The sequence below is a fragment of a genome, unplaced genomic scaffold (assembly GCF_019419815.1).
Source record: "Pyrus x bretschneideri cultivar Hongxiangsu unplaced genomic scaffold, Pyrus_bretschneideri_v1 Contig1, whole genome shotgun sequence".
NCBI classification, from domain to species: Eukaryota; Viridiplantae; Streptophyta; class Magnoliopsida; order Rosales; family Rosaceae; genus Pyrus; species Pyrus x bretschneideri.
The window spans coordinates 10,030,007-10,052,221 of NW_025999390.1; the positions used below are offsets into that span (position 1 = coordinate 10,030,007).

The window sequence follows — 22,215 nt, forward strand, 5'->3', positions numbered from 1 at the left end:
GGCGGAACGCTGGATGACCCAGGAAAAAGGTGCCCCTGGAAGAAAGACGCAAGCCGTTGACGGTCACTTTGCATCCGACCTTGAGATTCTTGCATCTCATCAAGCTTCCTCTTCATGCCCGACGAATAGTTATTGGCAAGCACATGCAAAGTTCTATTCTCGTACTTAAGTTGTTTGATCTCTTGTTTCAGGTTCTCCACCTCCGCCATCAAAGATTCAACCTGACGGGAGCGAGCAAGGAGGCGTTGGCCCATGTTGGACACAGAGCCTGCGCACTGAACGCTGAGAGCCAGGGACTCTTGAACGGCCAACTCATCGGACCGTCCTGAAAGCAGCTGACTATCTCTGGGAGTGAGGAGGTTCCGAGCTACTATCGTAGCTGTTGTGGCGTCCTGCATCACGGAGTCTTCACCTGTAAGAGGACCGTTAGAAGATAAGAAAGAAGGGCGCCATACGTTACCTTGACGCGGCACGCCCGTATCACTGCGGAGACTCAATTCTAAGCTAAGGTTCGATGGGTTTGCCATTTTTCAAAAGTGTTCAAAGAGAAGGGGTGGACGGAGTAAATTTTCAAAAGGGCCGGAGACGAGTATCAAGAATGGGAAATCTTCAGAGTGTGTAAGTTGGCAGTGATCGATAGCTCTATAAAAAGCCAAGGCAACGCGTCCACCGATTCAAAAAGCCGGAATTTGAGGCGTAAAGTTCGGCGACACTCCCTCGGCTTTTTCAGAAAACGCGTTCGACACGTGGAGGCCACCATCACAACTACACGTCTTTAGCCGACAAGCGCAAAGTTCGGCGACGCTTTCTCTGCTTTTCAGAAAGCGCCTGCTCAGAAATCGAAGAGGCGTCTTCAAAGATCGAAGAGTCGTCACTATTTCAAAAAGCTGGATTTGCGGGATCAAAACGTTTGTCGACAAGGGTAAAAGAACAGTACCACCACTTGCTATTGGGAAATCCCTATATTTGTCGACTTTCATCTTTTATGGCAAGGCAAACCTGAAGAAAATGCCCGACTCTTCCTCACCTCTGAGGGCGCACTCCCAGCAAAGCCTTTCGAAACACTCAATTCTTTCTTCTTCCCCAAAGATGATACCAGATGCCTGGAGTACAGATGACCCAGGAGGAAGCAGCACAACAAATACATGTGCTGATTCATTCACCGCTTCTTCAAAAGCAAAGGTATCTCATATCATCAAGGTCAAAAGCAAAGGTATCTCATATCATGCTCTTTCCCTGTCTTTTCCTTTGTCTTTGTTATTACTTGCATGGCAAAGTGAAAGAAGCAATCAGCCGGCACTTGGAGTCTATCTAGACTCTATTCCCTGGTTGCTTACCTAGCTTTGCTGAGCTATCCTCTAACCCTCTTCAATACGAATTGGAGAGATTGAACAAAGAAACAGATAAGAGAATGAAGCTCAGACCTTCGGGGGAGACCAAAGGAAGCCTGCTGCCCAGTTCAAGAGTAGCACAAAGGAAAATCAACGATGGGAGCAGCGCAGTTCAAGAGTAAGCCTGTGGAATCACAAAGATCCAAGCCTCAATGCAATTACCAAGGAGAAGATGGAATTTACACTATATAACCAGATTTGCGTCTCTAAACTCTTCTCTTTGTTAACCACATTCTGCCATGTTTAGTATGTTTAGTTGCTTTTTGTGTGTTTACTTATGTTTTGTGTGAATCTATGCTTAAAACATTGAGGACAATGTTTGATTTAAGTGTGGGGGGGGTAACTAAGTATATTTGATGCAAATTCGTGGGATTTTATCACCCATAACTTCAAATGTTGTTCCTTGCTGTTTTAAGGTGTTTTTAAGATGTTTTAGAGTGTTTTAGTATGTTTTGTTTTATAACTCCGAAAATCACATAAAAATTTGAAAAACATGTTTTGAAAAGCCTAAAAAGAGTGTTTTAAGTCGTTTTTGTGTGTTTGTGTCTTAGGATACCTTCCAACACAATGATAAGGATTTGGTTTGTAATTGCATGACTGTTAAAAAGAGTTATAAACATAGAGAAAAGTTTGATTTACTCTTGGTATATGCTTGGTTATGGTTATAATGTATGACTTCACATGCAATCATAAAAGAAAAATTCGTTTTTGTAACATGCTTGAAGGAAGGAACTCAAACAAACGCTACAACCCTGTGAGACTCGAGCCATTACCTTCTTTGGAGAGTTATAATCTGTGATTCTTTGTTTTCTAAAGTTGTTGCATGATCTCATTATTCCTTGCTTGGTTGCTACTTAGAATGCAATTATATCATGATAGAACTAAATGCTAGAACTTATATCCGTTTCATTCAAAGCATGACATTGAATTGCATAACACATATCAAGATGAAGTTGTGTAACCACCACCATAGCCAAATAGCCTTACTTCCCATATTTCATATATGTTGTAAGTTTTAACCCCGTTGAGCCTTGTTTAGCCTTTATTCTTTGTTTACCCACATTTTCCTCACCTAGCCTAGAGTAGGACTTTCCTATACCCTTGTTCTTAAAGTATAGTGAGCATGACTTAAATGAATTCCTTTTGAGTTACATTATGCAAGAAAATGAGTGTGGGGGAGTAAAAGTTTGTTCTTACGTTTATATGTATGTTTTGAGATTCAAAAAAAAAAAAAAAAAAGAAAAGAAGAAGAAAAAAAAAAAAAAAAAAAAAAAAAAAAAAAAAGAGTGAAAATAAGTAAGAATGAACTCACGAGCGTTGATGGTTGAAGAAAGGGTCCAAAAAGTTGAATATGGCCCTAAGTTTTGTGTGATTTTCCCTTGGGTGTTCAAAGTTGACTTCTGCGTTCTTAAGGGAATTCTAAGTGCCTAATTCAATACTTTGCTCACTATTGCTTTAAGAATGTTTGTTTATCCTTCACCTTTCATTGTTAGCCAATACCCTAGCCCCGTTACAACCCTTTGACTTCTATCTTGAGTGTTATGTGTTTCAAAATGTGGAGTTTGGAATTGATATGAGCTTATGGAGTCACTGGTTCTCGCGTCTAAGTAGTAGCATTCCATTCATGAGATCATATCTAAACATGCTTATTAACTCCAGAAATTGCTCTCTTTGTGATATATATATGTGAGTGTTCGTTTTCATTAATCTTCTCACAAATGACTAGATTAGGGTGTGTAGTTAGAAAATCTGAGTGAAAATCGAGTGCATATCTTGTAAGGAATTGAGCAAATTCTCTAAGGCATGTTACTACATTCAAAACATGGTTTTAAATGCTTAATTGTGAAATAGTATGTGGTGACTATGATTAAGAATGTACTTAAGTGTGAAGATGACTAAAATCTGTGAGAATGATGATTTTTAACATGTCATGTGCATTGGAAATCCCTGAGACGATTGTTGGAAGGTTTAGGTTGTGTCTTACTTGTTTTGTTTCGTTTCGTTTCGTTTTGTTTTTCTTTCTGTTTTGCTCGAGGACTAGCAAAAGATAAGTGTGGGGGTATTTGATAGGAGCATATTCATGCGACTTAAATGGCTTGTTCTCGTGCATTTACGTTATGTTTCATTAGTTATTTTAGTCCTTTATGCTTCTTTTGTGTGTTTTCAGGTTCTAAGGGCAAAGTATGCAAAATGGTGCATTTTGGTGCATTTTGGAGTAGTTTGGGGCGTTAAATGGATTGGATATACTTGAAGCCAAGTAGATGGACGAAATTGAAGACCAAAGGAGGCCCTTTGTACCAGAAATTCACACCAACACATCCCATTTCAGATTGCATTCCAATCATTCCAGCCAAGCCACATGCACTCCCTTTAATTTATTCAACCTAGCTGTCAAAGCACATGCACATTCACCCTAATCATTCACATACACAATCTGCCATCATTCACACATTCATTCCACATGCATTCCCTTCACAAATCAGCCACATGCACTTTGCCTTTCATCATTGCACCATAAATCAGCCACATGCACCCATAATCATTCATCCAACTTTGCACATGCATTCATCATCATAACCTAGCTGTCATTACCCTTTAATCACATGCATAAATCAGCCACATGCATCTCCCATCACCATTTCAGATTTCCACCAAGTTCCTAGCTGTCATATTCCCTCCTTTTCACCTATAAATAAGCATCCATTGCAGCCACAATTCATTCATTCCCATTCATACACAATTCATTCACCATTCACGCCAGAAATTCATCCCCTCTCTATAACACATCCATACTTCACCATTCTTCATATTTTCTGCACAAAAGAAGCCTTGAGGTCCCCTACATCCATCCCTATCCTAAACACATCATTCTACACCATCCATAACTCCCCATCCCTCCAAACCTATCCTTAGACCTTGTGCTACAACGAAGAGGAGGAGAAGAGTGCCTAAACGTTCATACAATTCAAGTTTGAGTTGTTGGAATGTTTAGGTGTTTCTTTTCCTCGATTCCAATGTTTAATTTCAATTCTCTTTGTTTTGTACGTATGAGGAACTAAACCCCCCCCTTGGCTAGGGGGGGATTCAAAATATATGTTTATGCTTGCATTTTGATTTGATTACTTCTAATTGCGTTTCATAAGTTGTGGATTCAATTTGTTTAACTGTTTGATTGATAACTTATTTATGTATGTTTATTGAGAGTATACGCTTAATTTTCATGCATGAATATGACGCTAGAATATAAGTGAGTTTCACCTAATAGTTACGAACTTATATTCACAAGTAGTGGAGGTTGCTTATAAACAATCGCGTTAAACGAATTCTTGGCATAAGTTTCATGCAATCATAGTAACGAATGCCTCGTCAACACTTATAATTTTCATAGAGCGTAATGATTCTTGCTTGTATCTCTATTATGCAATCATGTAGGGGACTTGTGGGGAATGTTTTGGGTTGTCGTATGCAATCATCCAATTCAATAACGTTAGGAAGATTTGAAGGTTAATTAGTGCATCACGGTTAACTTGGGGTGTTGAGAATTCATGGTTTATTGAAATGCAATTGGAAATCTTTTTATTATGCAAGTGTAACATGTGTGGAGATGAACCCCTTAGCTAGCCATCCCATCCATTCAATTCCATCACATTCATACTTACAATCTGTTTTAATTAGAATCTGTGCAATTAGTTTAATTTCGTCCAAAACTCAATCCCCCCTTGCTTTAGTGTCCAACTTAGTTAGAAAGTGTCTTAGTTTGTGTTTCTAAGTGTTTTGATTCATTTTATTACCCAATTTCGTCCAAAGTAGTCAAAGTGCTCAAAACTGCCCAGAAAGTGTTTTTAAGGCAGTTTTGAGTGTTTTGGGTGCTGTTTGAGTCTTTTGGTTTGTTTTAGTGTTTTAAGTGTTTAGTTTTGCATTCTTTGAGTCTAGTTTAGTGTTAAAGTGTCTTAGTTTGTGTTTATAAGTGTTTTGATTCAATTTATTACACACATTCGTCCAAATTCACCAAAGTGCTCAAAACTGCCCAGATTGTGTTTTTAAGGCAGTTTTGAGTGTTTTGGGGCTGTTTTGAGTCCTTTGGTTTGTTTTAGTGTTTTAAATGTTTAGTTTTGCATTCTTTGAGTCTAGTTTAGTGTTTTAAACTTTATTTTACGTTTTTGAGTCAGTTTCCAAGTGATTTTGCAATCCCTCCTAATCCCCGGTTAAGAACGATCCCTACTTATACTTATACTACAATTGATAAAAAGAGGGTTTAATTTGTGTGCGTATAATTCTCGCATCACAAGTCAGGATCGATATCCTATGAACTTTTCTTTCATTGGCTTTTCTTATCAAATTGCAGAAAACCCTTTGATGTATGGCTAATTTTTTGTAACCTAGCAGTCTAGCACTAAGATACAATTTAGAAGACAGCAGCCCTTAAACTTATTTGGATTCGTGTGACCCTCCATCAATTTCAAGCGTTGAAAGGCACATGATGTGAGGTGAGAAGAGATGTGGATAGCATGTTTTTTGTTTTTACAAAAATTTCACCATCATATATACCAACAGTGATGAATTCTTGAATGATATACATGACGATTGATCATTGCATGGTCGACCCCTTCTGATTAATTCAAGTCGTGAAGGAACGTCAAGTGATATTTTTAAAAGAAAAACTAGGTCAGTTATTCGCTTCCACCGGGCGAAGGTGAAAAAAATTCATAAACAAATAAAAGTACCAAAGTAAGCATGTTATTAGGCAAGGCCTACTTGTTGGCCCTTTTGATTACATGTGAGCCAAATTTGCAAAAGCAACAATGTTCTATATGAAGGAAAGGGATCCTCCCTCAATCCCTTCCTCCTAATCCATCAAATCAGAGAATCTGTGCTGTTAAAATTTGATCAAACGGCTACAAACTGGGGTTCACTTTAAAAGTTATAATAACTTCAGCCGTTTGATCAAATTTCAATGACACGGATTTTCTGATTTTTTGGATTATCCCTTTCCCTATCTGAAGTCGTGTATTGTCGATTGGACGTGAAGGAACATAACCACTCTATACCTTCAAGTATTTAGCCCTATATCTATATGGCTATATGATACTGCATTAGGTACCAAATATATGATAAGATTATATGTTCTAATTGGCAATTAACGTGTTTTAGTTGATGCCAATGTTAAATAACAACAATATCATAGAAGATATAAGGATATAGTATCTTAAGAATTTAGTATCCATGAGCACTAAGCATTGCTTACTTTACTACTGATTAATGGCTTTTACATATATTTTTGTGACGTTAATCTACTTGTCGACTTAACAAAGCTTTGTATGATTCATTGTCAATGATTTTATTCATTGACAACGATCCATAAATAACATAAAGCGTATAATATATTATTGTTTTTCAGGTTACAATTGTTTCTATTACCATTAATGCATCCAACACAAAACTAACATTGCTGCTAAAAAACGGAACTAATTGCATAACATTTATGCTATATATTTTTGTAAAGCTAGGTATTGTTCGTAAAGTAAACTAGTCGGTGTTTTTTTTTTTAGTAAACTATCATTTAACCCCTTGATTATCGTGTAAGTGTCAATTTTCCCCTTTTAACTATTTTCTCAAACAATTTGCCCCCTAGCGTTGAGTTTTTCAAATTCCATCCTAATAGCCTTCAAAATTAAAGGCAAATGTGTCATTTAACAGGGTAAGATAAAATAAAATAAAAAATAAGAAATTAGTAGAGCCCAGATCTAGTCCACCACCTTGGATTCCATCGCCCCCCGGCCTCCGTCCACCTCCTTTTTTCCTTTGCATTAATCAAACTTGCCTCCAAGTCCTTGGGAATATACCAGTAGATTCTCATAGCTCCATTATTCTAATAATTAAAAGTATTTTCTCTTTTTTCACTCGAAAAAGATAAGATCATGGACTTTCTTTGTGAGGATCTTAGAAATCTTCTAATCACATTATTTCACCGTGCATCGTGTGATCAATTTTTATCAAATACGGTTTATATTAAATTTTATATAAAATAATTTATAATAATTCCTGATCGTTTCTATAATGTACGATAAACGAATGTAATTTGAAAATCCGACGATGCTCCCTCAATCATTAACACGTATGTTACATCCCAGCCTGGGGCGGATCACTTTCCGGGCCCGCTCTACCACCGTAGCATGATATTGTCCGCTTTTGGCTTATCATTCCCTCACGGTTTTGTTTTTGGGAACTCACTAGCAACTTCCCAGTGGGTCACCCATTATGGGATTGCTCTAGCCCCCTTCTTGCTTAACTTTGGAGTTCCTATGGAACCCGAAGCCAGTGAGCTCCCAAAAGGCCTAGCGCTAGGAAGGGATGAGAACATACGTATAAGGATCACTCCCTGAACGATGTGGGATGTCACACGTATTTGTAATTTGCGAAAAAAAAAAAAAAAGCTTAATATTTGAATTGATTAGTTGGCTAAATAGTCTACCTTGTAAAGGTTTTCATGTTCCAAAATTATAAATTATTCATATATACAATATAATATTATGTTTTTGTATTACAAATCAACGATATTTATTAAAACAAATTTGACAATACAATGAAATCGTGTACATATTATAGATACGAAAAGAGTTGTTAAACATAATACGAAGAGAGAAAACTAAAATGAACAGAAATTACACAAACAAATTCTTGTGGTTAAATTATAAAGATTCAAAATTGTTTCAACACGCAACTATTTTGTTTCATAGTGACATATAGATAAAAACGATAAAAAAAGGAAATAAATTCCTATATAGAATATTCCTAAAAAAGAAGAAAACGCATATATGGAATAAAAAAAATATCAATAACAAAAGCAATTTTTTTATTTAAAATTATTGTATTTGTAATAAAAGAATTCAATTAATACCCACGCTAAGAAATTACTTTAATAAAAAAGGCATTGTATTCATAAAAGAATTCAATCCTTACTCGCGCGAAAACGAACTGAGAAATTGATATATATATATATATATATATATATAACCTTCTTTTTTTTTTTTTTGGCAAGGGATCACTTCTAACTTCTCCTTCATTAGTGTCCATTTTACAAAATGTATTTAAATCTAACAAAAAAAATGGTTCAAATTTTGTTGTCCTAAACTTTAAACTTGAAGGCATCCTTTTGACTAGAAAGTAATTTTATGTAATTGAAGGTCCTGGATTAGTCAAACAAATGTGGACAAAGGACTATTCAGACAAAAGCGAAAATCCCAAATTTGAAGGCGAAAACAAAAGAGAGAAGCTCGTTGTCAAGGCCAACACCACCTCCTCCCCCCGCATTCACATGCATAAACACCCCCCCTCCTCCCTCCGTTTCTCACTCTCCTCCACCGTCCGCAGCTCTCTCTCTCTCTCTCTCTCTCCTCTCTCTTTCTCTCTCTTTGAATTTGCAATCGGGATTAGCTGCCGAACCAGCAGGCAGTGAAAATCTCAGATTTGGTGATTAATGGCGGGGAACGATTGGATAAACAGTTACCTGGAGGCGATTCTGGACGTGGGCCCGGGACTAGTCGACGACGCCAAGTCCTCGCTGCTGCTCCGGGAGAGAGGACACTTCAGTCCCACCCGATACTTCGTCGAGGAGGTCATCACCGGCTTCGATGAGACCGATCTCCATCGCTCCTGGGTTCGCGTAAGTCTCACTCTCTCTCTCTCCTTTATTTCTCTCTCTAAATTCTGTTTCTGCTCTGTTTTCTGTTTGATTGATGATGATGGGTGGGATTCAATGGCAGGCTGCGGCGACGAGGAGTCCACAGGAGAGGAACACTAGATTGGAGAATTTGTGCTGGCGGATTTGGAACTTGGCCCGCCAGAAGAAGCAGGTTTGTTGCTTTTCGCTTACGTTTTGGCTTGAAAATTTTCAATATAAATTGTTCTTCGTGCGATTTATGCCTGTTTGATTCGTGTGCTGATAGCTTGCAAGCTAAGATTGCTGGATGTGTGTTCTTGCATTAGTGTATAATAATTTTTCTGAGTGTGCTAAATCCAATGTTTGATATAAAAATTGTTCCTTTTAATTTCTAATTGTTGCTATGTACTAATTGTTCGTAGGGTCTTGTCAATTTTGGAATTTGGAAATTGCTGATACATGAATACGTATTAATTAACGAATGAGACAGTAATTTTTGGTGGAAAACAAAAGAAAGAGAAGAGAATACTTACAACCATTTTGTTTAAATGTGATTTAATTAACGAATGAGACGGTAACCTTTGGTGGAAAACGAAAGAAAGAGAAGAGAAAACTTATGACCAATTTGTTTAATGCGATTTAACAAATGAGACAGTAATTTTAGGTGGAAAATGAAAGAAAGAGAAGAGAAAACTTATGAATATTTATTTAATTTTTTTTTTCCTTCTCATTGTCTATTCTTCTGCAGCTTGAGGGAGAAGAAGCTCAACGGATGGCGAAACGCCGCCTTGAACGTGAAAGAGGTCGCAGAGAAGCTACTGCTGATATGTCTGAAGACTTGTCCGAGGGAGAGAAGGGAGATTTGGTGAGTGACATATCAGCTCACGGTGATAGTCACAGAAGCAAACTGCCTAGAATTAACTCCGTTGATGCAATGGAGACATGGATTAGTCAGCAGAAGGGGAAAAAGCTATATATTGTACTAATAAGGCATGAACTGAACTTTAGTTTTTTAAGTTTTGCATGGGGCGTCTTAAATGATAATATTAGTTGATACAACCATGCTTTCAGTATTTAACGGAAGCATGGGGATGATTGTTTAACTAGCTGCTGCAGAATTTTTCTGTTTTCATAATAATGTTTTTGACAACAAGTATTCGTGCAGCCTTCATGGTCTTATACGAGGTGAACAAATGGAGCTCGGTCGGGACTCTGACACCGGTGGTCAGGTAATATTTTGTTGTTAATGTGGTTTCACTTCCAGTCCCGGTTTGCACTGTGCATTTGTTTGATATAAAAATACATTTTGTAGTAGCTTATATAGCTACCTGCATAATGCTGGGTTTATATTCCACGTAGGTTAAGTATGTAGTAGAACTTGCAAGGGCTTTGGGTACCACACCAGGAGTGTACCGAGTTGATCTACTAACAAGACAAGTGTCTTCGCCGGATGTAGACTGGAGTTATGGTGAGCCCACAGAGATGCTGACTCCAATAAATACAGAAGGTTTTGAAGAAGAGATGGGGGAGAGCAGTGGTTCTTATATCATTCGTATACCATTCGGTCCCAAAGATAAATACATTCCCAAGGAAGAACTCTGGCCACACATACCTTGAATTTGTTGATGGTGCATTGAACCACATAATGCAAATGTCTAAAGTTTTGGGTGAACAAGTTGGTGGTGGGAAGCCAGTCTGGCCTGTTGCCATCCATGGGCATTATGCAGATGCTGGTGACTCAGCTGCTCTTCTCTCTGGTGCTTTAAATGTACCGATGCTTTTTACTGGCCACTCACTCGGCCGAGATAAGTTGGAGCAACTTTTAAAGCAAGGCCGACTTTCAAGAGATGAGATCAACAAAACATATAAAATAATGCGTCGGATAGAGGCTGAGGAGTTAGCCCTTGATGCGTCTGAAATAGTTATTACCAGCACTAGACAGGAGATAGAAGAGCAATGGCGGTTGTATGATGGTTTTGATCCTATACTGGAGCGTAAACTACGAGCTAGGATCAGGCGCAATGTGAGCTGTTATGGAAGGTCCATGCCCCGCATGGTGGTAAGTACTGAGATCTTCTTTCATATTCTTGTTGAGTGCTTTTCCAAACTCTAGGGGAGCACTTGAAAAATTGGTCCAATATGAGTGGGGTATGCTTCTGAGCATTTTTTTTTTCTTGCTACTCTTAGCAGCACTGTTTTAAGATCTATATACTCGTGGCTTGCTCGTTTTATATACATATCTTATAAATTAGTATCTCTGTGCAGATAATTCCTCCTGGAATGGAGTTCCATCATATTGTTCCGCATGATAGTGATATGGATGCTGAAACAGAAGCAAATGAAGACCATCCTACTTCTCCAGACCCACCTATTTGGTCGGAGGTGCTAGTTATTCTTTATTCATTTTACTGCTGATTTCTTTCAGAGATATAGCTGATCAGTCAGTTTTGATGTGTCCTGCTTTGTAATTTTCAACCCTTTTGTTTTCATGAATTATGCATTGACTGGTGCCAACTGAATTTTTTCATGATGCAGATAATGCGTTTCTTTACCAATCCTCGCAAGCCTATGATTCTTGCCCTTGCTAGACCAGATCCAAAAAAGAACATCACAACTTTGGTCAAAGCATTTGGGGAATGTCGTCCACTAAGAGAGCTTGCTAACCTTGTATGTTAGAATCCTTAATGGCATTTTCTTGCTGTAGATACCCTTGTGTTTTATCTGACCTGCTGATTGGCTTTGTTGCTGAGCCAATGACATTTGGTTAACCTTGTTCTTTTCCTCTGTACTCTTTACTCTGCAGACACTCATTATGGGTAACCGCGATGGAATTGATGAAATGTCAAGCACAAGTGCTTCTCTTCTTCTCTCAGTGCTCAAGCTTATTGACAAATATGATTTGTATGGGCAAGTTGCATACCCCAAACACCACAAACAGTCTGATGTTCCCGAGATATATCGCCTAGCAGCAAAGACAAAGGTACCTATTGTTGTTTAGAATCTAGAAATGGGAAGTAAACTTAATTATATGTGCACTCTATATAGGAAAAAGTGAAACTTAATTATATGTGCACTCTATATAGGAAAAAGTGAAACACTGTTATAGATCTTCCACTAACATGGTTTTGTGCAGTGTGCATTTGGATTTACTTTTTTTCCTTTGTTTTGACTCTTTTCTACACAACTCATGCAAGGGTTTATTTTACTGTACTTGTTTATATCTTTTGCCATTCAATTTTTTCCCAAGTGTTCAACATTGTATACCTGCAGTGCTCTTGTAGAATCATTTTTAATTTGTAGCTACAGAAACTTTACTATTATTCTTACTTTATTGTGGCAATTAGTTTAATATTATTCGCTATTATTTCATACCAACTGGTCCTATTAATGCTCTTCTGCTTTTTAACTTAAACGTACTGTAGAAACTCTCTCATTTTTCTTAAGTCTATCATCACCACTGTGAGAAGTAGGTTTGGCTGTTTCTTTCAATCCTGCCTCTGCCATGCTACTTGCTTTGACTGCTGACTGGAGATTGCCTTAACTCTTGGCATTTGGTTTGCTGGTTGTGCTGTCCCTAGGTTCTTGATGGTTGTTTAAATATTTCATTTTAATCCTTTTTGCAGGGTGTTTTCATTAATCCAGCTTTCATTGAGCCCTTTGGACTCACTTTAATTGAGGTGCGAGTCTAAAACTTATGACTTATGAGGAGTTGTGTGCCTATTTGACTATTTATGATTTCTTGTTCTTTTTTCACGAATGAGTTTAACTTCTGCTCTTTCATTGTACAGGCAGCTGCTCATGGTTTACCTATTGTTGCCACAAAAAATGGAGGCCCTGTTGATATACATCAGGTATGCCTGCTCATTGGTCGTAAAGAATTAATAGAAGGTTTTACATGTATTTTACAATTTACATAGACTAGTCATTGGAATTCAAAAACTGATTAGAGCTGTTTCTGCAGGTACTTGACAATGGTCTTCTTATTGATCCTCATGATCAGCAGTCTATTGCTGATGCTCTCCTGAAGCTTGTTGCTGATAAGCAGCTTTGGGCAAGATGTCGGCAGAATGGGTTGAAGAACATTCACCTATTTTCGTGGCCTGAGCACTGCAAAACTTATCTATCCCGAATAGCCAGTGTCAAACAGAGGCAACCACATTGGCAGAGAAGTGAGGATGGAGGAGACACTTCAGAATCAGATTCCCCAAGTGATTCCTTGAGAGATATACAAGATTTATCTTTGAACTTGAAGTTTTCAATGGATGGAGAAAAAAGCGGAACTAGTGTAAATGATAGTTTAGATTCTGAAGGAAATACTGCTGATAGAAGTAGTAAAATAGAGAGTGCTGTTTTGGCATGGTCAAAGGGTATTTCGAGGGACACGCGGAAGGCTGGGTTCTCAGAGAAAGCAGACCATAACAGTGCTGGAAAGGTCCCAGTTTTGAGGAGGAGGAAACATCTTATTGTCATTTCTGTGGATTGTGAAACCATCACAGAACTTAATGAAATTACAAAAAATATTTTTGAGGCTATGGGAAAGGAGAAGGCTGAAGGCTCTGTAGGATTCATATTGTCAACATCCTTGACCATAATCGAGATACGTTCATTTCTGGTTTCAGGGGGCTTGAACCCTAATGATTTTGATGCATATATTTGCAACAGTGGCAGTGATCTCTACTATCCATCTATTAATTCTGAGGAGCGCCCCTTTGTGGTTGACTTTTATTATCATTCACACATTGAATACCGTTGGGGTGGAGAAGGATTGAGGAAGACATTGGTACGCTGGGCAACTTCAATTAATGATAAGAAGACTGGGAGTGAGGAGATTGTTTCTGCAGCTGATCAACTTTCAACCGACTATTGTTATGCTTTCAAAGTGCAGACGCCAGGAAAGGTAAGTGTTCATCAATTTTGATTCTGGATGAGTTTGGTATGAATTCTTAAATTAATGATAAAAATGCTTGGTACATTGGTACATTAGTACACTGGGCAACTTCAATTAATTATAAAAATGACCCTCGATTTTTTATTGAAGCATGTAATATCTTATAGTGTATTACATTGAATTTATATCATTGGAAATTCTTTTATTTTATCTCTGCAGCTACCCTCGGTAAAGGAGCTCCGGAAGGTGCTGAGGATTCAGGCTTTACGGTGCCATGTAATTTACTGCCAAAACGGGACCGAGAGTGAACGTTATTCCAGTATTGGCATCTCGTTCTCAAGCCCTCAGGTACAGTATTTATGCATAACTTCTTTCAAGCACATCTATTCTTATCTAAACTATTGAGTTAATTTATAGTGACTTTTCGCTTTATGGTTTATCTGACAAGAATGAACTCATCACGTCCACGGTAAAAGTCTAGTAGAATCTAATTACATATATAACTTAAAAGTAATAAAGTGAATGCTTACGTCCTGTTGTCGACAAATCCAAATGATTATTGGTTTAGTAAAATTGTAAAACTGCTTTGAAATTGCTTTTGAATCTTTGATCACTGAAACAAGCATTTGCTTCAGGTATTTATATCTCCGATGGGGGGTAGACTTATCGAAAGTAGTGGTCGTCGCTGGAGAATGCGGGGATACAGACTACGAAGGGTTGCTTGGTGGACTGCACAAAAGTGTAGTACTGAAGGGAGTTGCCAGCAATGCAATCAGTCAACTCCACACAAACCGAAACTACCCTCTATCCGATGTCCTGGCACTTGACACCCCCAACATAGTTCAGACCAGTGAAGGTTGCGGGAGTGACGATATCCGTGCTTCCTTGGAAAAACTAGGAGTTCTCAAGAACTAGAAATGTGTATTATTTGTAAAGCCTTCCCAATAAGCAGTTTTTTGTTCTATATGTTGAACCCTTTGCGTTCTGCCCCCCGAGAAATTGTCTGCCGGGGGATTCGACATAAAGCTCAATACTTTTCATCAAGTTTGAACCTTTAGTTACTTTCTGGCTATATTTTAGTTAAGAAATAAAAGTACGCAACATGCGTGGAGTTTTGGAGGAGGATGCTCTCTCTGTCCCTGCGATTTCATATTTTCATCCAGTGCTTGCTTTTACTTAGCTGTTGATGTCAAGACATAAAACCAAGAGGGCAATTTCCACGGGACGGGTAGATCGTTATAGTGGCGTGTGGTTACACATAATATTTAGACAGGAGATGTTACAATTTTGGTGTATCCATATCGTAGGATTCCTCTCTCTAAAAGTACATCATGAAATATGTGGATCTGGCTCACTATTTGTTTGTGGTCCTGTGGAGAAGATTTACATGAACTAAATTCATCGTTTTGTGGCGTTCAATCCAACAATATGCATTGCTATGTGAAAGAAAATTGCACTATTAGATCCAGACGGTAATTGTGCTGAACCCGTTTCTTGGTAGTTTGGTAAATTGATTTCGCATAAGTTGCTTTCATGTTGATGATTGAAAAAGTGTGGGTCCCCTCAACAAGTACACGTGTTGAATTGCCATTGCCAAACTTCCCAGGAAGGGCATGTGTCCGTAGGGTGACGGGTGGATTTATGGAAACGTGTAATGTCTAACGTATAGCTTTTCACCGGTCGGGAATGAAGACAAAACACCAACTGAATTCACCACAAAATAAAATGCAAAAGAACTTTTTTTATTTTTTTTATTTTTTTAATAGAATGATATATTTTAAGCAAACTAGTGAAAAAAAACTTGAAAATTTTAAATTTTGACAATAAGAATAAAATAAAGGATAAAATGAATAGTATTATGATTGATTTTTTAGTATAAAAATATGATTTTTTATTAAAGTGAACAGTATTGAGAGTTTTTCATTAAAGTTTCTTATATTTTATACTAAGGAGAATGTAGAGTTCAGCTAAGTCACATGGTAGGCAACCTAATTTCGTATCAAATGAGTCATTCACGAAATTCGAACCTAAGACCTATCATGTACAAGTGAAGATGAATACTACTATATTGTAGTATTGAGTGGCAAAAAAAAAAAAATAATAATAATAATAATAATACCAAATTATTATTTTTGTTTGGTCAAAATCAAATTTATTTTATTATTAGTACAGAAAAATAATAGAAACTGCTGAGCTTCCCACACCAGAATCTGAATGTACTAGATTCATCTCCAATTTGTTTAAACAAAAAGCATTATGAATTGAAAATCCAAATTTTCTTGGAAGTTGTTAACCCACGTTATCTCACGAATAATGCTAGGTAGATTTAATTTTTACTATTTAGATTAAATTTGTAAACTATGTTATATGTCACTAATAAATAACAATCCAATCATAAAAACTACATCGTATAAAATTTAGTCTAAATAATTAGTCTCCCTAGTATTATTTTTAACTCACAAGTGTTTTATTTCTTTGTAAATATGAAATATTCAAAATATTGACATGCCTAAACTTAAAATACTTAATAAATCAAAACCAATATATCATTTTTTATCTTGACCAAAAAACATAAGTGCTTTTCGGTGTAAGGAAATAAAGACAAATAAAAGTATGCTTGTAAGTTAATAGTTAGGTTGGTAAGAATGACAGTATCAATGGTGTGTAAGATAACGAGCAGGACTGTAGGAATTATAAAACAAAAATTCGAGGTTCGAAACTCTTCTTTTTTTTTCACTAAAAAACAAGTAGTTAGGTTTGTACATAAAAAAAAAGGACAAAAAAGTAGTTAGGTCAATTTAAGGTGAAATAACTTATCATTGACTATCCACAATTTTAGAAGCAACGAGGTTATTTTTCATACAAATGTGTTACTGAAACCATGCATCGATCGATCCACGAGCCATAAGATTTACGTATATACATTTATTATTTTTAAGACATTTTTTAGCTAAAATGATAAATGAGATTGACATATCTTTTACTTTAGTCCCTGAGATGTAATGAAGTAACAATTATACCCTTAATTTTTGTCAAAACATTTTAACCTATTGTTTATAACATGTAGGGTATTTTTATTATTTTGGTCCTTATTTAATAGATAATTTTCATGGAAGACTAAAATGATTGACAGTGGAAAAACTCAGGAACTACTTATATCGATTTCAAATATCAAATACCAAAGTGAAGAGTTATGCCAATTTTAGACACTATTTTGATGACTAAAATATCTTTTTAATTAATATACTGATGAGTAATGTGAAATTGAGAATTAAACCAAATTAAAAGCGGATTTTTATGTAAATTGGTTGATCAGTTAGGCTTGGTGTGAACGTAATGAAAATATGGTTAACCAATTTGTAAGATTCTTCCTAGAAAGACCAGGCAAAGACGTCATGCATTCTTAATGGTTTAGGTATGGATAGCTGCTCGCCCCATGCAAAAAATTCTTCCATCTACTAATAGTACTACACACGTTATTCGACTCAAATTATAACACGTAAATTTATTTTATCATGTTATTCAAACATCATAACACATAAGGTACTACCACACGTGGCTTATGTTTCTGATATCCATAAAAATGTCTTTGTCAATGTCTAACCATTTTTTTTTTCATTTCATGTAATCGAAACCCTAAAAATTTAATTAAATGTTTGGCGGTTGGTAGGTGCAGTTGTGCAACCTCCAACTGCACTAAATAGGCAGCCCCGATATCCCATCCAATCCTCTCCCCTTCTTCAAAACAATAACCCCGTCCCTCTCCATATAAATTTTTTCACCCTACAAGCCCAATTTCTCTCTCTCTATCGTTCTCTCTCTGAAGCGAAAGCCTCCTCCCTCCACAACCTCCTTGTGATTATTTTGTCCGGCGACAATGAGTCCCAAGGAAGGAGGAGCTCTTGCCAGGAAGAGATATTCATCAAAACAAACAGCTTCTTCTCCCACGTCTGCCAAACAAGAAGAAGAAATGAAGAACCATCAAAACCTAATCCGTAACATCTCTTCTGCAGACAATATTAAGAACAAGAGGAAGAAGAAGAAGAAGCAAAACAAGGCGAAACCGAAACGGTACGGGTTGATGTCGTATTGGGAGTTGCCGGAGTACATGAAGGACAATGAGTTCATACTCAATTATTACCGCGCTGATTGGCCTCTGGCGGAAGCCTTCTTCAGCGTGTTCCGGTGGCATAACGAAACCCTCAACGTTTGGACGTATGTTTTTTAATTTTGTTATGATCAATTCAAAATCTAAGTTAATTTATTCATCTGTTCATTAATCAAACTAGTTTTCATATTCTTTGATGTATTTTATTTTGTTTGATGGGTTTTCTTGTTCAATTTCCTTGAATTTGATTGCTACTTAAATTATGTTTTTTTTTCTTATAAAAATTTTGGACATTTGTTTTGGAATTATTTCAGGCATTTCATTGGGTTTGTTCTGTTTCTGGGTTTGACTATGGCGAATCTGTTGGAAGTGCCTCAGGTAGCGGATCTCCTTGCCTTTTTTTCCAGGTTTGTTGAGGATTTTTTTTTCTTTATCTTTCTAATTCTGTTTTTGGCAACTTGGAATTTTTAAAACTAATTTTAAAATTAGAATGGATAATGACTGATCATAAAATTAGAAACTTAGCTTTTGGATTTTCTATCTTTTGTGGATAAATTTATTTTTAGACAAGCAATAGTGGGAAAATAAGGATTGAACATTATTCCATACATTAGTCTCAAAACTGCAAAACCCTATGGTTTTAGAGTACATCAATTCATTAATATAAATTGCTAATCTAATTGTTGGGTGTGCTCTAAAAAATTTCAGGGAATTTACTAACAGCTAATTTTGGGCCATTTAAGAGACAATGTATATATGTGATGGTACACAATGATGTATACTATTTTAAGTATGATTAAGTACTTGATTAACAGTTGTAGCTGGGAAACTGTACTCTTAATAATGCAAATTAATTCATCAACTTCTCATTTAATTTGCATTTGTATGATGCAGGTCCACGCCTATTAGCGCAGTCACAAATGTCTCCCATGATTTCATTTCGGTATTTAACTTTAGCTTCTAATTAAGTTCCTAATCCTATAACATTATTACTCGTATTTATGTGAGATCACTACTTCTTGTGATCACAATTTGTTTTATATACGATTTCAAAAATTAATACTAGAACTTTAACAGGGGATGACAACAAATCTTACTGATCTGAAGCAAATGACATCTCAGGATATGGAATTTGCATCATCAGTAGCATCACCTGAAATGGGCGTGACATATTGGCCATTTTATGTGTTCCTCGCCGGCTCTATGTTCTGCCTCCTCTCAAGCACCATTTGCCACCTCTTTTCATGTCACTCCCACCCATTAAACCTCATGCTCCTCCGCATCGACTACGCTGGCATCACCACCATGATCATCACCTCATTCTTCCCTCCAATCTACTACATCTTCCAATGCGACTCGCGCTGGCAGTTCATCTACCTCGGCGGCATAACGGTAATGGGCATTTTCACTATCGTGACATTGCTCTCGCCTAAGCTCTCAAGCAGCGAATTTCGCACATTTCGCGCCTTGTTGTTTGCTTCAATGGGGTTGTTTGGTATCATCCCTGCCATCCATGCCAGCGTTGTAAACTGGGGCAATCCAAAGCGCAACCTCACTCTAATGTTTGAAGCTGCCATGGCGTTTTTCTATTTGACGGGGACCGGATTTTATGTCACTCGGATTCCGGAGAGATGGAGGCCGGGGTGGTTTGATTTGGCAGGGCACAGCCATCAGATATTTCATGTTTTGGTGGTTTTGGGTGCGTTGGCGCATTATGGTGCAATTCTTGTAATGCTAGACTGGCGAAACAGCTTTGGATGTGACAGTAATTAAAATTTAATCACTATGTAACATATCAGCAAGAAGCAACTTTATTTATTTGCTTTTTGTTTTTGGTTGTCTTAGGTTGAGGGTTGAGTCTGTGATTGTATTGTATTCATGGGGTAGGGGAAATTGTTATTGATTTGTTGATAGCCAGCTTAGAGAAAAGCTGAGGCTGTCATTGTGTTATTTCTTAGAAGAATTCCAGGAAAAGGAAAAGTTGAAAAATTGTTTTCTGCGACTGATTTATTTTTTTTAAAATTGTCTACTACATCATATCAGTTTGTATACAGAATGCACATATATTGAATAATCAAATTGTACAAAGCTTGTTCACATAAAAAACTTCTTTTCTTCACAACGTGTGGATACTAGAGGATGGTTACAAAAATAACAAAAATATCTTAATTGGAATTAACAAGGTTCTCAGTTTCTCATCCAATTAAACGGAAACTGTACTAAGGAATTGAGAAATGATCGATATAGAGAGTTCGGTAACAAACCTAGATGAATATTGGACTGTTAGGAGACATGGATAGTCACACTCTTTGCATGAAATGACAACATATAAACAAATACATATACTCCTGCTGTAAGGTACATTTAGAGCAACTCCAGCGTTGCAAAGGCCCTCTAGGGCAACTCATCATTGAATAGCCTCTAGTGAACAGTAACTACCTTTAATGAACAGTTACTACCTTTTGCATCTCCATCTCTTAGAGCAAGTCCTGCGTTGCAAAGGCCCCCTAGGGCAAGTCACTATTGAATAGCGTCTAATGAATAGTAACTACCTTTTACATCTCCACTCCTACACTGAATAGCTATGGCAATAAGCAATAAAATATTAGTATTTTTTATTTTATAAAATAATACAAAATAATTTTATTTGTAATTTCGGATAAGATTTTTAATCGTTCTTGTTGCGCTATGTGTCATTGTCCGAGAAGACAACTTTTGGTGATTGATTTCGATAAGATATTTATCTAATATCGTCGTGCTACGTGTCGTTCCCTTTTCAGAATTTTTAAGGATAGATTTTCGATAAGATTTTTAACCAATCACGTCGCGCCACGTGTCAAAATCCGTTTACAATCTTTGATGATAGATTTCGATCAGGTTTTTAACGAATGACGACATGCCACATGGCATTATCTACAACCTAATCTTTTATTTTTCCTCCATATAACCCACCATCCATCTTAAGAAATCACACATCAAAATCAAAATCTCTATCATTATTCATAGTTTATGCTTCCTTTTTACAATGTCTTCTTCAAGGATGTTGTGGGAAATCGATGAGTCAGAGAAAAAATTGTTTAAGTAAGGGGAATAAATGTTCAATCTCCAGGTGGGCGAAAATGTGATGGAAGAGGAAGATGATGAGGAGAGTAGAAGGAGAAATGACAAAGTAAAAAAGCTAAATAGCCTCACATTGTAGTCAAGTCATCCAAGCTGTGGCTCAGATCTGCAGGCCTAGCCGTTCCACAAACCTTGATAGAAGCAAGCAACGATGAGGTACGGATCTCTTGGACGATTATTTTGTCCAACAGTGAATTCCCTGATACGTACTTTAGACATCGTTTTAGAATGGAACGACATTTGTTAACAAAATCATGATTGCTGTTTGCAACCATGATTCTTACTTTGTGCAAAAGAATGATGCTTTTGGTGTTATGGGTGTCATTCCTGAGCAAAAAATTACTGCTACCTTACGGATGCTTGCATATGGAGCGTCAGCAGACCAAGTGGATGAAATAGTGAGGATGGGGAAATCAACCATTCTTGGGCCCCTGATGAGGTTTTGTTCCTCAATCGAATCTATCTACACCACATAGTACCTCCGGAGACCTACTAAGATGGACTTGCAAAGGCTTCTGAAAAAGGCCGAGATGCGAAGTTTTCCTAGGATAATTAGAAGCATCGATTGTATGCACCGGACCTGAAAAAACTGTCTAAGTGTATGGCAAGGAGCTTATAGGGACATAAAATGAGCAAAAAGTACCATTTTGGAGGCGGTGGCTTCATTTGATACATGAATTTGACACGCTTTTTTCGGTGTTCCGGGGGCTCAAAATGACCTCAATGTCCTTACCCAATCCCTAGTGTTCAACAATGTCCTGCAAGGAAAAGTACCAAGAGTCACGTATTGGGTCAACGGACATAAGTACCATAGGCCATATTGCCTAGCAGACGACATTTACCCAAGGTGGTTATCGTTTGTCAAAACAGTGCCACGTCCACGAAGTGCAAAGGAAAAACACTTTGCAAGTTGTCAAGAGGGGTGTAAGAAGGACATGGAACGGTTTTTTGGTATCCTCCAAGCTCGTTGGGCGATTGTCAGGGGTGTTGCCAAAATGTTTGATTCAGAGTTGCTTCGATCCATCATGATGACGTGCATCATTCTTCA

At 37.2% G+C, this 22,215-nt stretch overlaps 2 protein-coding genes across 3 annotated transcripts; both read left to right on the forward strand.

Moving 5' to 3' along the window:
* Window positions 1-8,755: 8,755 nt before the first annotated feature.
* LOC103932737 (probable sucrose-phosphate synthase 1) lies at window positions 8,756-15,064 on the forward strand. The gene is given in 15 exon segments (XM_009342379.3): window positions 8,756-9,054; window positions 9,155-9,244; window positions 9,800-10,041; window positions 10,217-10,280; window positions 10,411-10,665; window positions 10,667-11,110; window positions 11,317-11,433; window positions 11,587-11,718; window positions 11,855-12,031; window positions 12,675-12,728; window positions 12,840-12,902; window positions 13,013-13,948; window positions 14,159-14,239; window positions 14,241-14,287; window positions 14,575-15,064. Coding segments are annotated over 15 exon segments (3,168 nt in total). The 5' UTR covers window positions 8,756-8,868; the 3' UTR covers window positions 14,855-15,064.
* A 2,594-nt stretch (window positions 15,065-17,658) lies between these two features.
* Window positions 17,659-20,044, forward strand: LOC103932738 (heptahelical transmembrane protein 1-like). Of its 2 annotated transcripts, none has more exons than XM_009342380.3 (4): window positions 17,659-18,154; window positions 18,362-18,454; window positions 18,942-18,990; window positions 19,125-20,044. In XM_009342380.3, exons 1-4 carry the CDS (start codon window positions 17,817-17,819, stop codon window positions 19,818-19,820), a joined length of 1,176 nt encoding a protein of 391 aa, XP_009340655.1. In that variant the 5' UTR covers window positions 17,659-17,816; the 3' UTR covers window positions 19,821-20,044. The 2 variants fall into 2 exon arrangements, with proteins under 2 accessions (XP_009340655.1, XP_009340656.1); XM_009342381.3 differs by having other exon boundaries at window positions 19,170-20,044.
* The last annotated feature ends 2,171 nt before the right edge of the window (window positions 20,045-22,215 follow it).

What these genes read in the sequence shown, in the direction of transcription:
- LOC103932738 (XM_009342380.3), top strand. Translation starts at nt 17,817, where the DNA reads ATGAGTCCCAAGGAAGGAGGAGCTCTTGCCAGGAAGAGATATTCATCA. An exon ending in CTCCTTGCCTTTTTTTCCAG is followed by an intron (nt 18,455 to 18,941) that starts GTTTGTTGAGGA and finishes TGTATGATGCAG; the next exon opens with GTCCACGCCTATTAGCGCAG. An exon ending in TCTCCCATGATTTCATTTCG is followed by an intron (nt 18,991 to 19,124) that starts GTATTTAACTTT and finishes GAACTTTAACAG; the next exon opens with GGGATGACAACAAATCTTAC.